The sequence below is a fragment of the Octopus bimaculoides genome, chromosome 4 (genome assembly GCF_001194135.2).
Source record: "Octopus bimaculoides isolate UCB-OBI-ISO-001 chromosome 4, ASM119413v2, whole genome shotgun sequence".
NCBI lineage: Eukaryota > Metazoa > Mollusca > Cephalopoda > Octopoda > Octopodidae > Octopus > Octopus bimaculoides.
The window spans coordinates 19332219-19355080 of record NC_068984.1 but is presented as its reverse complement, the minus strand read 5'-3'; the positions used below and the strand labels follow the sequence as shown (position 1 = coordinate 19355080).

At 32.8% G+C, this 22862-nt stretch overlaps 1 protein-coding gene across 9 annotated transcripts in view; it reads left to right on the top strand.

Moving 5' to 3' along the window:
- LOC106881484 (nesprin-1) overlaps positions 1–22862 on the top strand; it is an 811219-nt gene that overhangs the window by 622972 nt on the left and 165385 nt on the right. For 7 of the 9 annotated variants that reach the window (XM_052966929.1, XM_014931893.2, XM_014931887.2 and 4 more), the window contains 3 exons: positions 7398–7703; positions 9653–9964; positions 13829–14587. In XM_052966929.1, the coding sequence (XP_052822889.1) occupies positions 7398–7703; positions 9653–9964; positions 13829–14587 (1377 nt within the window). The remainder of the gene's footprint in view (positions 1–7397; positions 7704–9652; positions 9965–13828; positions 14588–22862) is intronic. The other 2 variants (XM_014931938.2, XM_014931932.2) reach the window with 1 other exon arrangement.

The window sequence follows — 22862 nt, the reverse complement described above, 5'->3', positions numbered from 1 at the left end:
GTAGCTAATCTATGATGAAGCACTAGTCTGATCTTAAGTACTCTGTCACTTACTCTAACGACCTCGATTACCTTATCCACCCATTTCTCCGCTAGAAGTATTCCTACGCCCCCGACCCCGTCAGTGTTCCCTGCCCAGAAAATCTTGTACCTGTGTTCTTTGCCTGTGAGGAACCTTGCAGAACCTCCTCTCCATCTTACTTCCTGGATGCAGCACATATCTACGCATCTCCGTTCAAGCATCTCAACAATTTCACCAGATCTACCTTTCAGCGTGCCGACGTTGAGAGTGCCAATCCTAACAGTATGGGTGTTGGGGGTGTGGGCCTGTAGCCTGGGAAGAGGAAAAGCAGTGGACAAACTATTTGAAAAAATATGCATTATTCATATTATCGTGTCATCATTTTTATAATTCATTCAGGAACAACCCAGAGAATTATATTTATCATTTTAATCAGTCTATATAAATGCAATGTTCATAATTTGAAACCAGTTTAATAAGTGCTAATGCACGAAACTCCCATCCTTGGAGTCACTCTGTAACTTCTGCCAAAAGAATGCATGTGTATGTGTGTGTGGGTGTATGCACTGAAGAGTGTACCAAGAAAAAAAGAAATGATTGTGTGTGTGTGTGTGTGTGTTCATTTGTTCCCAGTAATGTGATCTTGTTGATGAATATCTTATACCAATTTAGTTATTGTTGACAAATAAATATTCATATTTAGTATCTTAATCGTGGACTGCATTCAAGCTATTGTAACTATTTAGAATTATTTCTTAGATGAACACATTCTTAACTTTATGCTATCCCTCTGGCTACAGTAAGCTCCTTCGCAACTGAAACAAGCAAGACATTAATTTTCAACTATTTTCTATACTCCTCATACCTATGATTTTTGTCGACAGTTAGTAAATGAGAAGAGTATGTGTGCCAGTAATTTGTGTAGCCTTCAGCCTGGTAATGCAATAAATCATTAAAAGGTTGCTAGACATTATGCTCCTTACTAATTAGCTTCATTATAAACTTTACATAAACAATAGGAAGATCTCTACCTGAAACTGAAATGTATCTTATATAACTTTTATTAACTTTCTAAGCGATTTCATTCTCTAGATGATTATATTCATTTATAACTACTTCTAAATTTGAATATTTTCCTTGTAAAGGTACTTTTGCATCAATATATATCTTATGTTTGGAATTTTGTGAAATTATTTGTTGTAGGCAAAATTATTCTGTTAAGAAATTTAACACAAAAACCTTTTGATAACAATCCTTATCAAAATATGCACATAAAACAATGTGCTGTTCTATATTTTAGAGATGAGAAATTCTGTACATTATTTATATTGGATGAGGACACATATCCGTCCAATGTAAATAATGTAAACAATGAGCTGACTGAATCTTTACAGCATCAGAAAAAAATGCCTTGCAGTATTTCTTGAACAAAATTACAAATGTTTTGTCAATAGGCTGGATTCACTGGTATGTGGAGACAATTAACACCACAGGATAAGTCTTTGCAAGGAAAAAAGTGATGTATTTCATTGGATTTGAAAAATACTTCCAGTATTTACTATTTAGTCATAGAGGTCACAGAAATTGCATGAATAGGATGGGAATTCTAATGTGATTTGGATGAGAGGAGAAAGAGTTAAGATAGGAATATGAGTCTGTAAGTTTATAATGAACATATTTATAATGAGAGTGATACTGGGGAAGATAACTGGTATTAGAGATGATGAAGTAAATTCTAAATCTGAATAGAAATGAAAGTAGTAAATTCATTAATGGGGAGTGATGTAGCACTGCTGCAGTTGTCAATGTAATGGCCATAGAATTTAGAGGTAGGTCTGCTGAACTGGGCAAAAATCTGAGATCCGATACAGCTAATGTGGTTTGAGCTCATTTTAGTACCTATGATCATTGTAAAAGTTTGCTGATAGAACTCATCAGAGAAGCAAATAGAGTTTAGGGTAAGCATGAGTTCAACTTGCCCAAGAGGAATGATATACTAGTTTCGGTTAAGAGTGGAGGTCAAGGGGAAAAAATGTTTAAGAGTTAATTGCCCATCATTGTGGGTGATAACATTGTACAGAGATTTTACTCCTGAGGTGATTAATTGTATGTGTCAAGGAGAGACAGAAAAAGGGTTGAGAAGATGAAGGGCATGATTAGTGTTTCTGTATGTAGAGGGGTCAGCAAGGCCCCTCTACATACAGTAAGGCCCCTCTACATGCAAGAAGTGGCATGAGTTTATCAAAGTAGCTACAAAAGAGTTCAGTTGGGCAACTACAAGTAAAGATGGTGGGATGACAAGGGTAGATGGGTTTGTGCAGCTTAAGGGGAAAAAATATTTATTAAAAATACAAGATGTATTGATGATGAGGCTATTAGTGTTTGAAGGAAAGTCAGAGGAAGATTAAATTGTCTGGAGTATATATTAGTAATAATGATATAGAGTATTGAGACTTGTTCATCCTCAAACAGAATTTTGCTTCTGATGGGTGTGATTCTTGCATAACATGCAGCATAAATCTGCATGCGCTGTTGATCTGTCAGAGAGATTCCTTTTGTTGTATGTTATTCTGCTAAACATCATTACTATGATGTTCACAATAACATCAAAACAATCTGTAGATATCTAGGCATGTTTGTGCATGCATGTGTCAGAAATTTGTGCATGTGTTTGTATGTGTGTGTGTCTATGTATGTATATGGGTGTTTGTATATTTTGTTTGCTGGTGAGTTGACAGAATTGTTAGCATACTAGACAGAATGCTTAGCAGCATTTTGTCCATCTTTACATTCTGAGTTCAAATTCCACCAAGGCTGAATTTGCCTTTCATCCTTTCAGGTTGATAAAACAAGTACAAGTACCAGTAGGGCACTGGAGTCAATATAATTGACTAGCCACCACCCCTGAACTTGCTGGCCTTGTGCCAAAATTTGAAACCATTATCTTTTATCTATATATTTGCATGTATTTGCAAATGCAGACGTAAATGCATGAGTGTAGATGTTTCACTCTCTTTAGACACACACAATCACACACATATATGCAAATGTATGTTTGTATATCTGTATAGCATTTTCCTGTATTTCTTTCTCCATTTTCTCAATAATTTTCAAATCCACTCGCATTCCTTTTTATTTTCTCCCCCTCTCTCTCTCTTCTCTTTCTCTCATTCGTTCACACTTAACACTTGTTACCTCTTCCTCTTTCTTTCTCTCACTAATCTCACTAAGCTTATATTACCCCCCACCGACCCACCCACCATCACCAGCTAACATTTCTTTTCTCTCCAACAAACATTTCTGCCTAAAACATTAAACTTCTTTTCCTCAAGGCATAAAACATATTTCACTGTTTGAACTATTTGTATTACTTTTTGCCGACAACAGAACATCACTAGTTCTCTCAGTATCTACTGTTTTTCTATATAATTTTATATAGTTTGCCTTTGGCAAATCTTCTCATCTGTCTCAATAGATTGTAGTGTTGAATTGTATTCTTAGACAAGAGCAAATAAATTACATTGGCCATTGAATAAATAAAGTAGTTTGACAATTACCGTCTCCTTTCACTAATATCTTTCTAATTTTGTTACACTTATTTAAAAGAAAAAAGACAAAATAAAAGGGATTTCTTTTGGCCTAATTGCAAGGCTCCTTTACGCAAGTAAGAGGTGTATTGTTAACTGAATCTAATCAAATATTTTACTAGGATTTATCTTATTGTTTCAGAGTGATGAACAAAAATCCAATTTTAGCATTATTTGAACACAGATTATCACCTCAATAACACACTTTATTATTTATATCATCACTATACTGTGACCTCATCATTGATTCAATGAACCCCTTGTCCATATAAGCCTTATTGAATTATTAAAATACCGAGCCTATTTTATTACTAATAACTATCCTTGCAATGTTTCTTATGAGAAGCTCTGGTGTTAAACAGCTTGGCTGTCTTGTTACACCAACACTATATTTCTCTGGAACTTGCTTTCTGCCTATATGGCTTCACAGTTAATTATTTATATATGTATTATGGTGTGTGCGTGTGATGAAAAGTAGCAAATCTATGAAGTCTATAAAGTCATCTTCCTTTCGTTGCTCATTAACAAGAAATAGTCTTACTCCTTAATGAGCTAACTTCCATCATATGTATATATATATATATATATATATATATATATATATATATATAATGTATATGTATATATATGCATATATATGTGTGTGTGTGTGAATTTGGAGGGATACATAATCTGGTGATCTGGGCGGATACTCTCGCAGCTCTCAATTAAGTTCCAGTTTATGGCTAACCACATCAATCATTATTTAATGTCTGTGACTACTATTAGTTGTCAGTCACTCTGTAAATTCTTCCAATGGGTAATTCTATGTTCGTTTTGCTGGACAGTAATATTGTTTGGAGTATATATTAGTAATAATGATATAGAGTATTGAGACTTGTTCATCCTCAAAATTTATTTTCGCTTATTTTACAATTGTATGCAACATATTATTATGACCTACACGTGTTTACACATGTTCACTTCAAGACTAGCCAAATGGATCACACACTACACACCTTATTTCCAAGCACTGTTTTAAACAGCAGAAATAAACTAGAATGTTAAAATTTAGTGCACATGCACAGCAGAGTTCAAGGTCAATCTGTGCTAAGCAGCTTCACTCTGCATGCTCTAGCTTTGTTATTACGGCACCAGTCTGGATTCTTATTGATCAGACAACATATATATGTGGAAACAATTATAGTAATTAAAAAATGAATGGTCAACCGTACCCCATCTTGTTGACTCCAATTTTCTCAATTATATATTCACACATACCAGATGCCCAAACACAAACCTGGAAGTATGTATAATACTACTACTGGATAGCACAGGATAAATCTGAAGGTGGATAAGCATTACTCTACTACAGAATATATCTTAACAGAATATACCTTAACTGTATAGATATCAGGGTACCAGAAAGTAACGTAACATATGTGATGAGTTCAAATCAGCTTAAAACGTATTGTAACTGTATTTATTCAATCTAAATATAATCATCATCATTACCAATAACATTTTCCCACCTTGAAGCCAGTTTTCTGGTTCTGCGGTGCTTTAGAAGAGAAGAATATTTGGAAGGCCATTTCAACATTGCCTTTAAGTGTTCAAGTGACCTGAATATGTAAGGAATGGATAGTTTATGTGAACAATAAATGTAAAAAGCAGTGGCTATTGCCAAATGAAAATCCAGTTCCAACATCCAAGCTAGATCTACACTTTCAATTCAAAGTATTGAAACAAAGAATAAAGCATCACTGCAGAGCATTATATTATCAACAATTTGAGTATATCAGTCAAGTTTTGCTCAAAAAACAGCTTTAGTCAACTGAAGTCATGATAATGCAAGATGACATTCTGCAGAGATAACTCAAGAAAAGATAAATTCATTAGGTAGGGAAGCTCTGCTTCACTTTCTGTAATCAGCAGACCTAGCACCATTGGATTTTCACTTCCTCAGGTCGCTTGAGCACTTTACCAGTGGAAAAACATTCAGAAGCAGAAATGATGTTGAAACAACGCTCCAGACATTTTTCTCTTCTAAAGAATCAGATTTTTCTTTTGCCTGAGGAATCAGAAAATTGGTTTCAACATGGGAAAATGTTTTTGCTAAAAAGGGAGATTATATTTAGAATGAATAAATAAAGTTACAATATGTTTTATGTTGATTTTAACTCATTACATGAAATGCAACATTACTTTTCAGTATCCCTTGTGTATATATATATATATATATATATATATATATATATATATATATATATATATATATATATATATATATATATAATTATGTATATATATATAATTGTGTTTATATGTATATACATATAATTATATATATGCATATATAAATATATGCATGTATATATAGGTGCATATAAATGTGTATGTGTGTATTTTACCATAAAATATTTACTGCAGATAGAGTTTTTGAAAACCCTGTATTATGATCTTATGTTGGCTTTCAAGGCTTTCTCTGATTATCTCCCTTGAAAGCAGGCTTATGTTTTCCATGTAAGCTATGACAGTGTTGCTGTTTCCCAAATTTTGTTTTCGTTTCTCTATTATTAATTTTATTCATGTCTCTATCTTAGTAGAAACTAATGGATAAAGAAATCAAATTACATAAACAAACAGCAGCAAAACCATTCAGAAATTAAATAACACTAACATATTCAGTAACAATAATAAATCTAATTTATCCTTCACAATTTTTAGCTTTACCAATTTTGAATATATTGCTCTTGTTTAAAACCTCTTACCTTCTTGACAGTTGCATTTCTAGTTCTGCCTTGAAGAAAGCTTTACTTCTTGGACTCACATTTTGTGCACAATGATGTTGTTAAACCTCCATTAACAGCACTGTATGCAGGCCCCTTCTGTTTTCTTTCATGCACAGATAAATTTTTCACTATAGACCTTAATGGCCATTAAGACACTATATCAGTGGATAGACTGAAAAAGGCTTTCATAGAGAAAACTGTCCCTGTTTCCACTGCAGACGACACACAGCATTACAAACACAACCCACTTTCACATTGCATAACTACCATTGGGATTGATCAGGTACTGGACAAGGATTCTGGATTATTTTTCCATTTTTTTACTTAATTTTTGAGAACGGTCAGGCTCATTTTTAGTATTCTCATTTGTGAGAGCAGTCAAGTTTATTTCAGATATTCTCATTTTAAAAATCATCCCCAGCTAATTGTTGAGAAGATGTTGGTGTTGCCTTGGTGGAAGTTTGCGCTCTTTGAGTGCTTTTGTTATTGTTATTGATATTATTATTATTATTATTATTATTATTATTATCATCATCATTATCATCATCATTATTATTATTATTATTCATTTTGTTCATCATGTACAAGTACATGCGTATTCATCATTAGGAAAGTTGATGCATGTCTTTGACTATTCCAGAGCATATTGAACTTATTTTGTGCATGACTTTTGGCCTACCCTGTATATATGTGTATGTGTGTATTATAAAATGTATAAGGTTGGTTGCTTTACTATTTCAAAAAACAGATTATCTAACTATTAGCAACTAGTTTCATTGATTTTGTGAGGAAAGGTGATGGAATGAGAGTTGTGATATTTATATATGTTTTTCCAATACAAGTGAAATGTATACGAGTTGAAATTGAAAATTGGTTTGTTCTTTGATTTTGCTGCTACCTTACCATTTTTATTTTTTTATTGAACTTGTTGATATCATGAACATTGAATTAAAAAAAAATATTTCTTTTACAATTATTAACTGGTTATCTATTGCCTTTATTTTTATTTTTATTACAGAGATTATCCACAGAGCTGTTGGAGAACCAAAGTAAGGTAGACTATCTGAACAGCACTGTAAAACATCTTGCCCAGATATCTGATGCCAGTGAGCCAGCACATCACGTCTCTCTTATTAGTCAACGTCTTTTCAACATGCGTGGTAAAGTGAACAACAATTTTACTTCTCTTGACGATGCTATGTCTCAAGTGGCTGAGTTTGAAAACCAACTGAAATCTATGAATGAATGGCTCGTCTTTACTCGGCAGCAGTTACATGTTAGTGATACAACTCTCACATTACAGGACCAATTATCTCTCAATGAGGTAGGTATTTCATCATCACCATCTTTATTCTTATCATCTTTATTGCTTTAACATCCATGGTTAATCCACATTACTCTCTAACAAGTATAGGGTCAGTTTCCTTGGGTTCTCTGACATATGTATTCCTCCCTGGACAGAACACCAGTCCGTCACAGGATTGCTCATTTCAATGTGCAATGAAGTGTTTTGCTCAAGAATACAATACATCACCTAATCCAAGAATCAAAGCCACAATCTTATGATCATGAGTTCAACATACTAATCACTAAACTATGTGCTTCCATTGTATAGTGGAGGCACATGCTTGCATGGGTCAGACAGAATTTACTGAGGCAGACTTTCTACAACCAGAAGCCTTTCCTGTTGCCAGCTCTCACTTGTTTCCATGCAGGGTACTATTTCCCATTGGCTGGGCATAGTTTTCATGGATGATTGGAAATGAATGGCTTCCCTTGTATGGCAGTAACATTCATTAACAACTATCACTTGATGTCAAGATAAAGAAGCTTAAGCACACACACACACACACACACACACACACATATACAACAGGCTTATTTCTATTTCCATTTATCAATTCCACTCACAACACATTTGCCCAAGGTGCCATGCAGTGGATCTGAAGCCATAGAATTAGGAATGAGTCTTCTTCACCACACAGCCAGACCTGCACCTATTAATTTATTATTATTATTATTATTACTATTATCGAGTGAGAGAGCAGTGCATGCCATCAAAGTGATGCTGGAGTACAGATATATGAAGCCCACTATACCCATCATGACTACCCGTCATGGTGGGTATACCTGGTATATCCTGATGAGGATGTACCAGGCACATGCATCACAACCATATGTGCACAACATAGAGATCTCATATCAAGATAAGCAGTGCATGAACTTGCAGGTGGGGCCCAGTTAAAATTTTCTGCAAGTTGAGTAGTCCATCTCGCTCAAAAGGTTCCTGAATAAGGTTCGTTTAAGGATGTTGAATGAAATACCCATGTTTTCAAAGGTGAATTATTCAAACCCCAAAGAATTCCTCTCAACACATGGCTATAATGTTCCCCCTCTACTTCTGCTCATGATCAGAGATGCACATAACATATCCGGGCATTATATCGTCGGCGGCAGCAGTGGCGTTATTATATTAGGTGGGAAGCTGGCAGAATCATTAACATGCTGAGCAAAATGTTTAGTGGTATTTTGTCTGTCTTTACATTCTGGGTTCAAATTCTGTTGAAGCCAACTTTACCTTTCATCCTTTCAGGGTTGATAAATTAAGTACCAGTGAAACACTGGGGTCAATGTATCCTCCAGATTTCAAGTCTTATGCCCACAGAAAGGATTATTATTTGTTTTTTTTTTGCTTAGTTATGGAAAATGGTAGTGCCTGTGACCCTTTCCAAAGCCTTCAAAACTGATGTTTTGGAGGGAGGGTATTAAGAAGTCATTGTCAAGCCAATGCATTTTAATCTGAACGCTTACAGTGGACTAGATTCCATTTAAAGCACTTGAGGCCATGTGGTGGTATTACAACAGGTGACATATTAAGTCTGCCCCACAAATAGGCTGCAGCAGGATTTGAACTCAAAATGTTAAGGGCTGAGAAAAATAACATAAGGCATCCTATCCAAGGCCCTAACAATTTCACTAACCCAAACCCTAGACTGATGCTTTATTTATCAATCCCTGGAGGATGAAAGGCAAAGTTAATCCCAAGGTGCCTGGCCTACATTTCAATACTCATATTCATATTCCCAGAACAAAACGGGACTATTTGTCTGGTTGTAGTCTGGGAATTTTTCCTTTTTCCCTGACCAGAACCATACCATTGCCACTTTTAACATCACTGTTTCTCTGTTTGCATGGTTTGTCATTAAAATTAAAAAAGAAAACAGTCCCATTAAGAAATATCAATTTTTCTTAATCTTATTTTAACTAATACAGAAAATTCTAGAAGATATAGAAAATCAGAAGAAAAAGACAGAAAACTTACTACAATTACTGCCAAGTCAAATGCAGAATGCCAGCTACAAAAGTTCTCAGCATTCCTCATTAATGTCTGAAATTGAAGAATTACACAAGTCAGCTAAAGAACACCATGATTGGTTATTGAAGGCTGTCAAACAGAAAGAAGAGAATGATCAAGAGATAAAGCATGTCAAAACAGCTTTGTCTTCTGTGCAGACCAAATTGTTCCATACCTACAATACATCAGCAGATATAGAAATTTTAAGAAGAGAAAAGCAAGAAAATGAGGTAAATAGTGAAGTTTACTTTGTCTCTTTTTCTCATCTTTAATCCAGAACACTTTTTTTTTTCTCACCTTTAATCTAGAAACATTTTTTCTTACCATAAGTCCAGAACACTTATCGTCACTTTAAATCATGAATACTTTTTTTTTAAAACTAAATAGACTTATGCAAAAATATAATGAAATTTATAAGATGATCTTAAGAATGAAAAATAAATTTTTGTAGCAAAAATGTTTCTAAGTTTTCTATATATAAAAAAAATGTGTTAATAGATATATTTTCTATACAAAACATGAACGACACTGATTGGTTTTAAATGCTCGCAAATATACTTCTGTATATAATGTAATCATTTGAAGAGACGAGTATTGGTGTGCATCAGCTAAATTCAATTTAGTAAAAAGTAAAAATTGAATTATTGGAGTGTGTTGTAAAGAGAGACAGAAAAAAAAGAAGCAATTTTTTTTGGCAGAGTGCCAAATAAGAATAGTGCTTAGGTATTGGAAACTGAAAGAATACAATAGAAATTTATAAATTTTTTTCCCCTTAACTAATTTTAAATGATCATGGCTTTATCGACTTTTAAAGAGCTACAGTAGTAAAGTAAATACTCAAATAAATTACTATGTTTTCTTTAAAGCTTGAGTCAGTGTTTACCATGATATTACATTCTCTAACACATGGCTGCATTTAAATATATAGAAGACATCATCTGTATGTAAAAGCCAGTTGTGAAGCATTGTAGAATTTAGAAAATGAATGAACAGCTAACAGATTTTATAGAGTTCTACCATGATTTAAATGTCAGAAGAGGCCTCATACTAATGCTACTAAACCATGATCTGTATTAAAAACTAGTGATGAAGTAGCAGAAACCATATAATATTTCACTAATTGCTTTAGTTCTCTTCTTTATTACCAGAGTTAACTCTGCATGTCATTCCTTTAGAATTGTTAAAATAAGTACCAGTAATATGCTAGGGTAGGTTCAATTTAACCATGTTATACTACTTCAAAAACTGGCTTTTATATTTATTTGTATCATGTATTTTGAGAATAATACTATCATTAGTTATAGTTTCTACTGTACCAATCAGTCACTAGTTCACTCTGTCCCCAAAGTTTAGGTGAGAAACACAAGGGAGTCCTTGTGCAACTCAGATAAAATATACACCTCAAAATAATTTTCTTCAATGCACTGATTTATTCACTATTTCTCTCTAATGTGTATATGTTTTCCCAATATATACATACATATACATATATAAATGTTATGCGTGTATATATATATATATGAAGCTTCTGCACAGTTTTTGTTTACCAAATTTCCTTCACTACACATTGGACAGTCAAAGGCTATATTAGACCCCACTTTCCTGACATGTCATACAGTAGGATTGAACCCAGAATCACATGGTTACAAAGTGAATTTCTTAACCATACTATGGTGTCTACATAACAAATTACCATGACAAAAAAACTGGCATAATTCATTCTAAATAGTCACAGAATACTAGTGTGGAGTATGAATATATCAACTGAACCAAACAGTCATAAATTACAATAAAGATTCTTCCAGTATATTGAGGTGAATAACACGTTTCATATCAAAAGTTCAGAGCCATTGTGGAGCTTGTAAAATATGTAAGAAACAACAATAGAAGTAAAATAGCTACAACTAGTTGAAAAAATATATATATGTCTCAATAATAGAATTAATTATAACTAATGATTACATATTAAGAACTATCAAAAGTAGGAGCTATGAAAAAATTAACTTATCTATTACAACATGGAAATCACTTCAATATGATGTTCTGATCTTCTTTATGATTTCGCAATCCTCTCCATCCACTATGACTCTTTAATAATTAACCCTCACCACTTTCAGTTTATAAGTAATGTTTATATATTTCTGTGCACTTCTAGAAAATGGCGTGTAAAACCATCATGGGAGATGTGATTTCATTTCTATGTTCCTTTGTGTGTTTTCAATATGTTTATCTATAATTTATGTATTCACTCTGTCTATGTATTATTACCCATATTAATTGTGAGTTAATAACATTCTTTATAAATATCTTTGTCACAGTTATTGTCATTTGCTCTTTCTTTAATCCTGCCATGGCTTGTGTTAGAAAATCCATTTCATTATTACACCCAACCATTACAATATACTTTCCACTAACATATTATCTGAGAGAAAATTGTGCTGTAAATTTATTTGAGTATATCAATCTGTTGAGTAGTAATCCATACATCTTCTATGGATTCACATATATAACTATAATACCATATACGGCTTATTAAATTTTGTACAAGATGGGCCAAAGTAACTACTTTAACTTTTTAATATGAATAAATAATACATTTGAAACTAAAAGAAATCTTTTAATAAAATAGTAATACAGAACACCATGATAACTTAAAAAGGAAAGAAAAATATAAATTGATTATAAAAATACTAAGCAATGAAGATTAATAACTTCAATAACCACAGTGAATGTCTTTCCATGTTTGAATGTACATGAGCATGTCAAATTTAAATGTACACAACTTCAGTTTAATAACCATTGCTTTGTATGCTTATAATTAATCCTGGTTTGACAAGATTTTGCACATGCCAGCAAATGTGTATTTTGTTGTTTACATATAAGAATGGCAGTTTTGACTGAGCTATGAACAACTGATGCTGTGTCTATCACTGATGAAGTGTAATCATGCAGAAACATGTGTCTGATTGTCTGATTATGGTATTCAGAGCACAGCTTGACAAATATGGACTTTAAAATTCTAATTAAAACTTAAGGTAGTTACTTCTAGCCTACCATGTATATATGGATTATGATAATAGTAATGATGACTGAATTTTAGTTTTAGCAAAAATCTACAATTTCAGTTCAGCATTTTTTTTTCTAAAGGTAAACATATTTAAAACCATACCCTAACCATGTAGCATCTCCTCTAACTCTAACCCTCCTTCTTTATTGTAAGTGACAATAGTTGTGATTCATATTGTAAAGAATGTCTCAATAACTGTTGTAATACAAGTTGTCAATTCTTCATTTCTATTGATCTCACTACTGTCTGTTTTCTCTCTCTCTCTCTCTCTCTCTCTCTCTCTCTCTCTCTCTTCCTCCCCCTCTCTCTCTCTGTGCTTATTTCTCTAATAGCTATGTTATATGTCTTGTTTGATTCACTTGCTTTTGAATATCCGTGTATGTGTATCTGTGAATGTGTGTGTGTGTGTGTGGTGGATATTTCTTGTGGCTGAGGAAGATGTCCACCTGGTGATGGCTGATTTATGTGTGATATGTTTTAATGTGGAATAAGTTGCTATATCAGCAACCACATCATTTATACACATCTGTTATCAGATCCAGTGCTAAAGTACACTGAAATGATTGGTGGATTACTGTCCTGTGAATAAGAAAAGAAAATATCACGCACACACACACACTCATGTTTACAACGACACATCTATGTTTATAAGTATATGTACATTTCACCTACAGATATTTACAAATGTATGTATATCACATGTTACAACTGTATGTGTATCGCACATATCATACATAACAAATATATGCATTTCACACACATAACACACACACACACACACACAGAGGTTTACAAATGTTTATACATCACACACACATATGTTTATTAATGTATGCATGTCACACACATGTTTATAAATATGTGTATATCACAGACACACACATTTACCAATGTATGCATATTTCACATATACATATATTATATATTGCTTTGTATGTAGTTGCTGTTTAACACTGACTAATGAATCATGGATATAGTTATTTTCTATTTAGCATGCTTTGATAAAGAGTAACCAAATTGTTTTCAGGCTCTAGCAGCTCAAATAAGAGCCAACCAAGCAAGGCTGAATGAAATTTATAGAAGAAGTAAGGAATTGTCTAAGAAAGCTAATTTTCAAAAATGGTCAACTGTTTGGAATATTCCCCCACCAGCCTTAAATCCTTCTGCCAGTGAACCACAAATGTCTACACTGAATAACTCTGAAGATTCCAAATTACATGATAGTGGTGTATTTCTTTCAACAAGCGACATAATGTCCCCAAACTTTCGCTCATTTAGTGTTTCGACCCCACTAAACTTTTCTTCATCCGGTGCTTCGACTCCTGAAACACCGTTATCCTTGGGATCAATTCTTTCAAAGGGATCAGATTATTCCAAAACATTAAATTTGCCTGTTAAGAAAATTTTCCCAGATAAGCTTGATTCTCAGAACGGAGAACACTTTGCCTTCAATTTCGATGAAAGAACAACAGAGAGATTTTCCACACCAACAAAGATTTCGGCTTCTTCTACTGAATATTCAAAACCACAAAATCTTATAAAAAATGACATGAAAGGGTTTGGATCAACTCCAAAATTAATGACATTTACAAGTAATATGTGTAATGTACCATTAAATAATTCCAGTTTAATATGTGAAAGTAATTCAGCTCCTATTCTAAGAACTCATGAATCAATCTCTAATAAATTTCAATGGCCCGGTAAACAGCAACAACTACCTGGAACAATAATTAGATTCTCCCCAAGACCTCTTTCTGTACAATACCAGTTAGAAACAAAGTCTATGGTAACTATGAACTAAAACGACTAAGAATTACTTATTACTAACAAGTGCTATGTGGGTTTGCTTTTGATATTACTAACAAGCAGAATGTTGGGTTTTCTTTAAATAACCTGCCTACAATTTACTCTTTCTCTACATAACATACCAACAAATTCTTTATTTATCTCACTTGCTATATATATGTGTGTGTGTACATATATATATGTATACACACATATATTTAAATCAATACATGCACTTGAAATAGCACTGGGTTAAAATAATGCTGCGTTTAATGTGTAAACATATATAATGTATATACAAATATAGAACTATACCAGCTGTAATATATTGTTTCATAAAACTTCTCTTAAGAGAATGTATTAAAAAGACTACATGCTCTGATTTAGCTCAGAATGTCTAGAGTTGTTTGTCACTGATGAGATTAAATAAAACCAAAATACCAGTGTCTGATGTCTCACTGAAATCATTCCAAGCCAGCCGTCTTTTCAACACACAAATTCTCTTGAGAGAAATTTCACTGACAAAAAATATTCCAGCTGGTGCCATTTTACATTTATATAAACATTATAATTGTTATACACATCATTCTTTTAACATAAATATATGTATGCATAGGATTTTTTTTATTAAATGAGAATACTACAATAGTCACATGGAGGCTTAGAATTTTATGCCAAAGTACTTTTCACTTCAGTGAAAAGAATGTGAGATCCATTTATTGTACAGTTTTGAGAATCATTAAAAGGATTTTAAAAATTACTATCAAAGTTACAATGATTACAGTGGATAAATGTGAAAAAGTTATTGGTGTAGCAGCTTGAGGATGTGAAATTTGATATGTATATATGTGTACTTGTAGAAACTGAGGTTTGTAGAAACACACATGCTGTGTGTGTGTGTGTTACTTTTATTGCCTTGTCCAAATTCATGACACAAGCCACTTTTGGTAAACTTTCTACAAAGAAAAATAAATCAGTATCGTCAGTATTATGAATTTAGACAAAGTAAAGACAACACACAGATGTGCACACGTACACATGCATGCGCACGCATGCACACACACACACACACACACACACATATATACTTGACAGCTACACGTGCTAATGATGCACTTGTGTGTGCACGCTCATTTGCATACATTCATTTTAGTAAAAGCATTCACCCAAGTTCTACATTGTTTGTTTAAGAGAACCCAGCATATACACCTGTACACATAGATAGTTCCATGACAACAGTAGAAAAACACTTTCCATACATTTTCCAATCTTTGTTTTATAAGTATTTTCGCAAAAAACTCTAGGTCCTTAACTCCTGTAGTATTCTCAGCTTATAATGATAATAACAATAACAATAATAATAATAATAATAATAGTAATAATAATTATTATTATAATTATAATAATAATAAAAGCAACTTCATATAATCTGCTTTATGTATTAAGTTCTCATCCTCCTATTTGTAAAGCTAATTAGTTATTCTTTTATATGAGTTAGAAATAAATTTACAAGAGTACAGTTGATAAATACATATATTTAACCTTAGCATTGCTATGCACATAAACCCCATGGTTAAAGCACACAATTGTCTCTTTGCAGAAATGGGTGAAGGGCAACTCTACTAGTTTTACCTGTTGAATTGTTCTTTGGTTTGCACTGTAGGGAGAAAGCCTTAGGAGTTAACCACGACTAAATAATTATTATCAGTGATTTCTAAATTTCTAACTTTATCACAAAAACTTTTTAAAAAATAAGGAAAAGGATTTTTGTTAATCACTTCAACTCTTTACAAGACTGGCTTTTATTTTATTGACCCCAGGAGAATGAATGGCAAAGTTAATATTGGCAGGATTTAAACTCAGAACATAAAGAAATGTGGTTAGATGTTAGGCATTTGGTCTGGCCCTCTACCATTTCTATCATTCTAATGATACACATCATTATATAATTTTCACTGAATATTATAAGAGCAAAGTTTGAGGAATTTTATTCTTAATACACAATGTGCCACAGAATCAGTTGATGAAACTTACGATCCTAAGAACTCGTGAACTAAAATTGGTAAGACTTTCCTAACCACAGCTCAGGTTTAATGCTCAATTTTGGCTTCTATAGCATTGAACAGATCAGAGATAAACTTCAAGCTATATAAGAGGCTCATCTACTAAAAGTTGCTTCCCTTCAAATGCAATTGAAATCAACACATTGAATGATAATGCAAAATAAACATTTTAACATTTTGTTACTTTATGTTTATATTAGTTGATATATAATGTCTTTCATTCGAATAATTTTGAAAAATAATGAAAAGTTTGATAAAATAATTTTGTCCATATTAAGTTGGTATTTGGATCATAAATTGCTGTGGTTTGCTAGGTTTTAATTTATATCATTTTAAAACGGAAAATTTGTATCATAGATCCAGAGTCAGTTTCAGGCATATTGGAACCAGAAGCATTAGTTCTACTGTACAAATTATATAACAGTATCAATTATACAACCCATGTTACTTATCTGCTGGACTTGACTCTGGACACAACACAGCTACAGTGGCAAGATGGAAATGCTATCAACTCAACCATTTGCATTCTTTTGTGAATTCACTTTTCGCCATTGAAGTCATTGTTGATGCCCCACTTGTATTCCTTCTACTAGACTTAGGTTGCTAATGGAAAGCTTATCTTGAATATTGCAACTTGTGTGTGTGTGTGTTATATCATCATCATCATCATCGTCATTTAGCATCTGTTTTCCATGCTGGCATGGATTGAACAGTTCAACAGGAGCTGCTAAGCCTTAGAGCTACATCAGGCTCCATCTGTCTGCTTTGGCTTGGTTTCTATGGCTGAATGGCCTTTGTAGTGCCAACCACTTCACAGGGTGTACAGGGTGCTTTTTATGTGACACTGGCACAGGTGCTTTTTGTGTGACACCAGCACAAGTGCTTTTCACATGCCACCAGTGGGATTACCAAGGATGAAAGCATCTCTGTTAATAATAATAATTATTATTTCTGATTTAACCAAAAGACCAGCACTTTTAACAAGAGGGGTTTAGTTGGTCCTATTGATCCCAGTGCCTGATTAGTACTTTATGTTGTTGACCCCCCTCATAAACAATCACACATAACCAGAAGGCTGAAAAGCAATATTGAATTCAGCAGGAATTGAACCCAGAATGTACACAGCCAGAACAAATACTGCCAGGCATTCTGTCTGACACTTTAATGATTTTGCCTGTTTAATGTCCTTGTACAATTATTATTGCATGCATTTGCATGCTTGCATGTGATTGGATCTATTTTAGGAGGTTGCAAGTTTGATGTAATAACTGGTCATTCAGTTAAATAAAACTTAAGAATGTAAAGGAATGCATGCAACTGCTTCTAGATAAATGCTATATGACATGATAATGGCGTCACCAGTTAATAAGAATGAACTTCCACTGAATAACCCAAATATAACACAGGGGTGGATGTGATGTTTTGCTGCTACAGCAAGAATGAAAGATCTTCTGGACATGAATGATAAGAAAAAAACACAAAAAATAGCGCATTTGTTTTTTAACTAAAGCAGGTATGATGTCCACATAAAATGTTAAGATAGGTGCAGGCATGGCTGTGTGGTTAAAAAGTTCACTTTGTAACCATGTGGTTTTGGGTTCAGTCCCACAGCAACATGTTGGACAAGTGTCTTCTACTATAGCCCTAGGCTGACCAGTGCCTTGTAAGTGAATTTGTGAGCCGTTGTATATTATCATCATCATCATTTAATGTCCGTCTTCCATGCTGGCATGGGTTGGACTATTTGACAGGGGTTGATAAGCCAGAGAGCTGCACCTGATTCCATTGTCTGCTTTGGCATGGTTTCTATAGCTGGATTTCCCTTCTAATACCAACTACTTTTAGAGTGTACTGGATGCTTTTTATGTGGCACCAGCGCTGGTGCTTTTTTGCATGGGGTCACCAAGTAATATGGAAGACAAAGACCTCTAAGCTAGGAGAGGGAATGGTACTGAGGGAGGTGTCTTTGTGCCAGTTAAGAGGTTAGAATGTAATAGAAGGAAAGAGGCACACACTACCTGACAACCAGTGCTGGTTTGTTTACATCCCTGTTATTTTGTAATCAACAAAAGAGACTGATGGAGTAAATACCAGACTTTAAAAAAATGTATTGGAGTTGATTCATTTGACTAAAACTCTACATAATTGTTGTCTAGGATGGCTACAGTTCAATAACTGAAACAGGTAAAAGCTAGAAAATAATAGCAAAACTTCTTGCATTTGAAACAATGAATTTTAATAGAATAAGATCTTTAATAATGTCATCAGTTCATTCCTTTAAAAAATGGATAATTGCTGGAAGAGTGAGATTCTTATTGCAGCATCAATATGTTACAGAATCAATTCAAGGTTATTCTCAAAGACGATGTGAATCAAAGTGATTTTGTTAACTTGATAAAATTGGAACTAAAGGACAAAGTATGAAAGAGGATTTGATTGAAATAAGATTTATAGAGAGCATACAATCATCCAAGCATCACATCAAGGCTTTAGAATATCTTCAATCAGGTGATCAGAAACTCAATGCAATATTGAATTCTTTCAACAATAAGAAATGCTTTCTATGTTCCGGATGATTGGGGTGGTGGGCAAAAAAGAAGAAAATGTAGGAAAAAACCTTAATAATATCATTGTGCCATTTGTTGATAGAAACATGTAGAAATCTGATTATAGCTGGTGCTTTGTGGATATAAGCAAGTACAATCAAAATGTCCTGCATTTGGTAAAACTTGTATTATGTGTTCAACAAAGAATCCATTTAAGGCTGCACTTAAATCTGGAAAATACAAACACTGGGAATATTAAAGTGGAAGATTCTGAAATTATTAATGAAATTGGTTTTAAAAAATTATTAATGTGAATGATTAATGGTTAATGTAAAACTTGATAATAATAACTTTAAAATGCAAATTGACACTGGCAGTTATGCAATTATAAATACCTGAGGAGTTTTGAATGGGCTTGAATGAACCAAAATTAAGAAAATGTGATCTCTAAACTAAAATAATTTGGTGGGTTACTCATTGAGATTTTAGGAAAAATTTGAAGCATTAATGGAAACTGTTAAGAGAATATAGGTTGTGAATGTTATTGTTGCTGAATATAAAAAGAAATCATGGCTTTCTTGGTATGGCTGTGATGAATATTGACAGTGAAACATTAATACATGAGATTGAAGCTCCAGGGCAATTTGAGAGATTAAGAGGTTTTAAGACTAACATTCTTTGCCAAGGAAATATCAGGCCATGTTATTTTGAGACCCAACCAATGCAATGCACATTAAACCATTAGCAAAGCTAAGGAAACTAATTAATAGAGTTCCTCCCAGAGGGAGTAAATGGACTTTTCATTTAGTGGTTGTGTGAAAGACAGACAGAGATCTCAGAATATGTGGAAACTATAAAATGGCTATAAATGAAAGAATTTGTTCAGGTTCTTATCAGATTCTAGCTGCCGAATCAATATTTTGTTCTGTTTCTAGTAAATTGTATTTAAAGGGGATTTAGTATCAGATAGAAATGCTTCTGAAGTAAGAGAGGTTATTGCTACAGTATATACACCAATGTATCTTCTAAGATACACATGTTTTCAATGTAGAATTAAAACAGCCAGCACTATTTCAAAGAATAAGTGAACATGTTGCTGGAGATGGCATAAATAATATTACTATTTATCAAGATGTATTGGTGCTAAAACTGTTGAAAATCTATATATCAAGGTAGATAAGATGATAAATAGGTTGGAATTGTCAGATATGAATGACCAATCAAGTTAAATCTATTCTAGAGGTTGATGGATTATCTTTTGGCAGTATAGACTGAAAAAGAAGGGTATATCGCTAGATCATCGTTTAGTAGTGAAAACTCTAAAGTATAAATGACCATAGGTCAAGAAGCAATTAGAATCTTTTCTCAGACTCATTAATTTCTATGATCATTAATCACACCAAATGTCATTGTTTGAATCATTCATAAATGTGCTGTCCCATTTTCATGAAGGATCCAACAACAAAAGGTATTTCAGTATATAAAACCGATGTTAGTATCAAAGCTAGTTGTTCAGATTTATGACTGCATGAAAGAAGTTAGCTTAAAGGCTATCTTTTATAGTCTCTCTTTTACTTGTTTCAGTCTCTGGCCATGCTAGGGCACCACGTTGAAAAATTTTTAGTCCCATTTGCTTATTCTACCGGTCTCTTTTGCCAAACATTTAAGTTACAGTGATGTAAACGCATCAACACCGGTTATCAAGAATTGGTTGGACACAGACACACACACACATAGATATATACAACAGGCTCCTTTTAGTTTACTTTCACCTACCTAAACCTACCAAATCCACTCACAAGGTTTTGGTTGGCCCAATGCTATAGTAGAAGACACTTGCCTAAGGTGCCATGCAGTGGGACTGAACCTGGAAGCATGTGGTTGGGAAGTAAACTTCTTACCACATAGCCATACCTGCAACTATATTTAACTTTCTGAAGAAGTGGTATAAACAACTCCTCTAAGATGTTTTAGTATTTAATTAACAGGGCTAATCACTCATTGATAGATGTTTCTCATTAAGAAAAGTCCATCAATCAAATATCTTTATCATACTTCTATAATCAAAATAAATTTTGATTGATTGACTGTTGGTTAAAGATTGACTTAGTGGCAAAGAATTTCTCTCTTTCTGTACAGTTATTTGCTTGTAATGCTTACCAATTCAAATAACAATCTAACAACTACCTCGATATTTCTTTCTATTGTCTTGGTTTTAATTGGTAATTTAATTTAATTTTTGTTAAATTTGTTGTTGTATTTGGTATCAGTATCATTGCAGCTGCTTATTTTAAACATTTTATTACTTTTTTTTTCGTATTATATTTTGGATATTTTTTTTCCTTTGTAATTTAATTTTGCAATCTGTTCATGACACGAGAAGAAGTTTTATAATAAGTACTTATAAAATTACATACTAAGTTTCTCAGACGCAAACCTGATTAACTAATATGTGTGCATTTATATCTCAGTGTATGTATGTGTGTGTGCACGTGTGTGTGTGTGTGTGTGTGTGTGTGTGTGTGTGTGTGATCTTTGGTTAATCTTGTTGTTTTGAAAACAGATAAGATTTTTCCAAAGGCATATGTATTTAAATGAATTAAAATACTCTGTATCATATATTTATATAATAAAGAATAATTTACATATTCTCCCTCCCCTTCTTGTGTATATATACACATATATATAAATATATATATATGTATGTGTGTGTGTATATATATATTTATATATATATATATATTTATATATATATATATATATATATATATATATATGTATGTATGTATGTGTGAGTATGTGTGAGTATACATATGTATGTATGTGTGAGTATCACACATACATATGTGTATGTATGTGTGATACAGAAAAATATACATGTGCATATATATATATATATATATATATACGTATATCAAAGAAAATATGACAAAATATGATACTATTTATGTTGATGTTGACAAAGAGCATATGTACACATGTATACACGAATGGATATATGTATACACATATATACGCAAGCACACATCCTACATAATACTTGCACTATATTCTTCTCATTTTTATGCATCACTGAAATAAAATTATATTTCAGTAGGTCACCATAGTAATGAGTATCAAGCAGTTGAACATATACACATATAGCTTAATGTGTATTCAAAACTTTTCTGTGAAGATTGTTGAATTATCACATATGTAGATATGTTCTTATACGTCATCCATTTGTAGTTGAGAAACAGCTAGTTTTGTAGATAATCAAATAATGGTATGAATTTAAGAATAATCTGTGTGTATGTGCATATACATACACATTCACACATGAATATATACTTTTTTTGTATCATGATGATGATGATGGTGATACAAAAAATGTATGTATATATGTATATGCCTTCGTTTAAAACTTCATCTGATGATTGTTTCAGCTAATATGTTAGTCAAAATATTCACTGTGCCAAATTTTAAATATAAAGACATGACGCTTTACATTTATATCATGAAACGGTTACTCAATATTTAAGTTGTCCACTTTCATTGAACCAAATTCAACAAAGATAATACAAACTATACAACACATGCACACACATATATGCATATATATATACAATACATACTTACATATATATATATATATATATATATATATATATATATATATATATATATA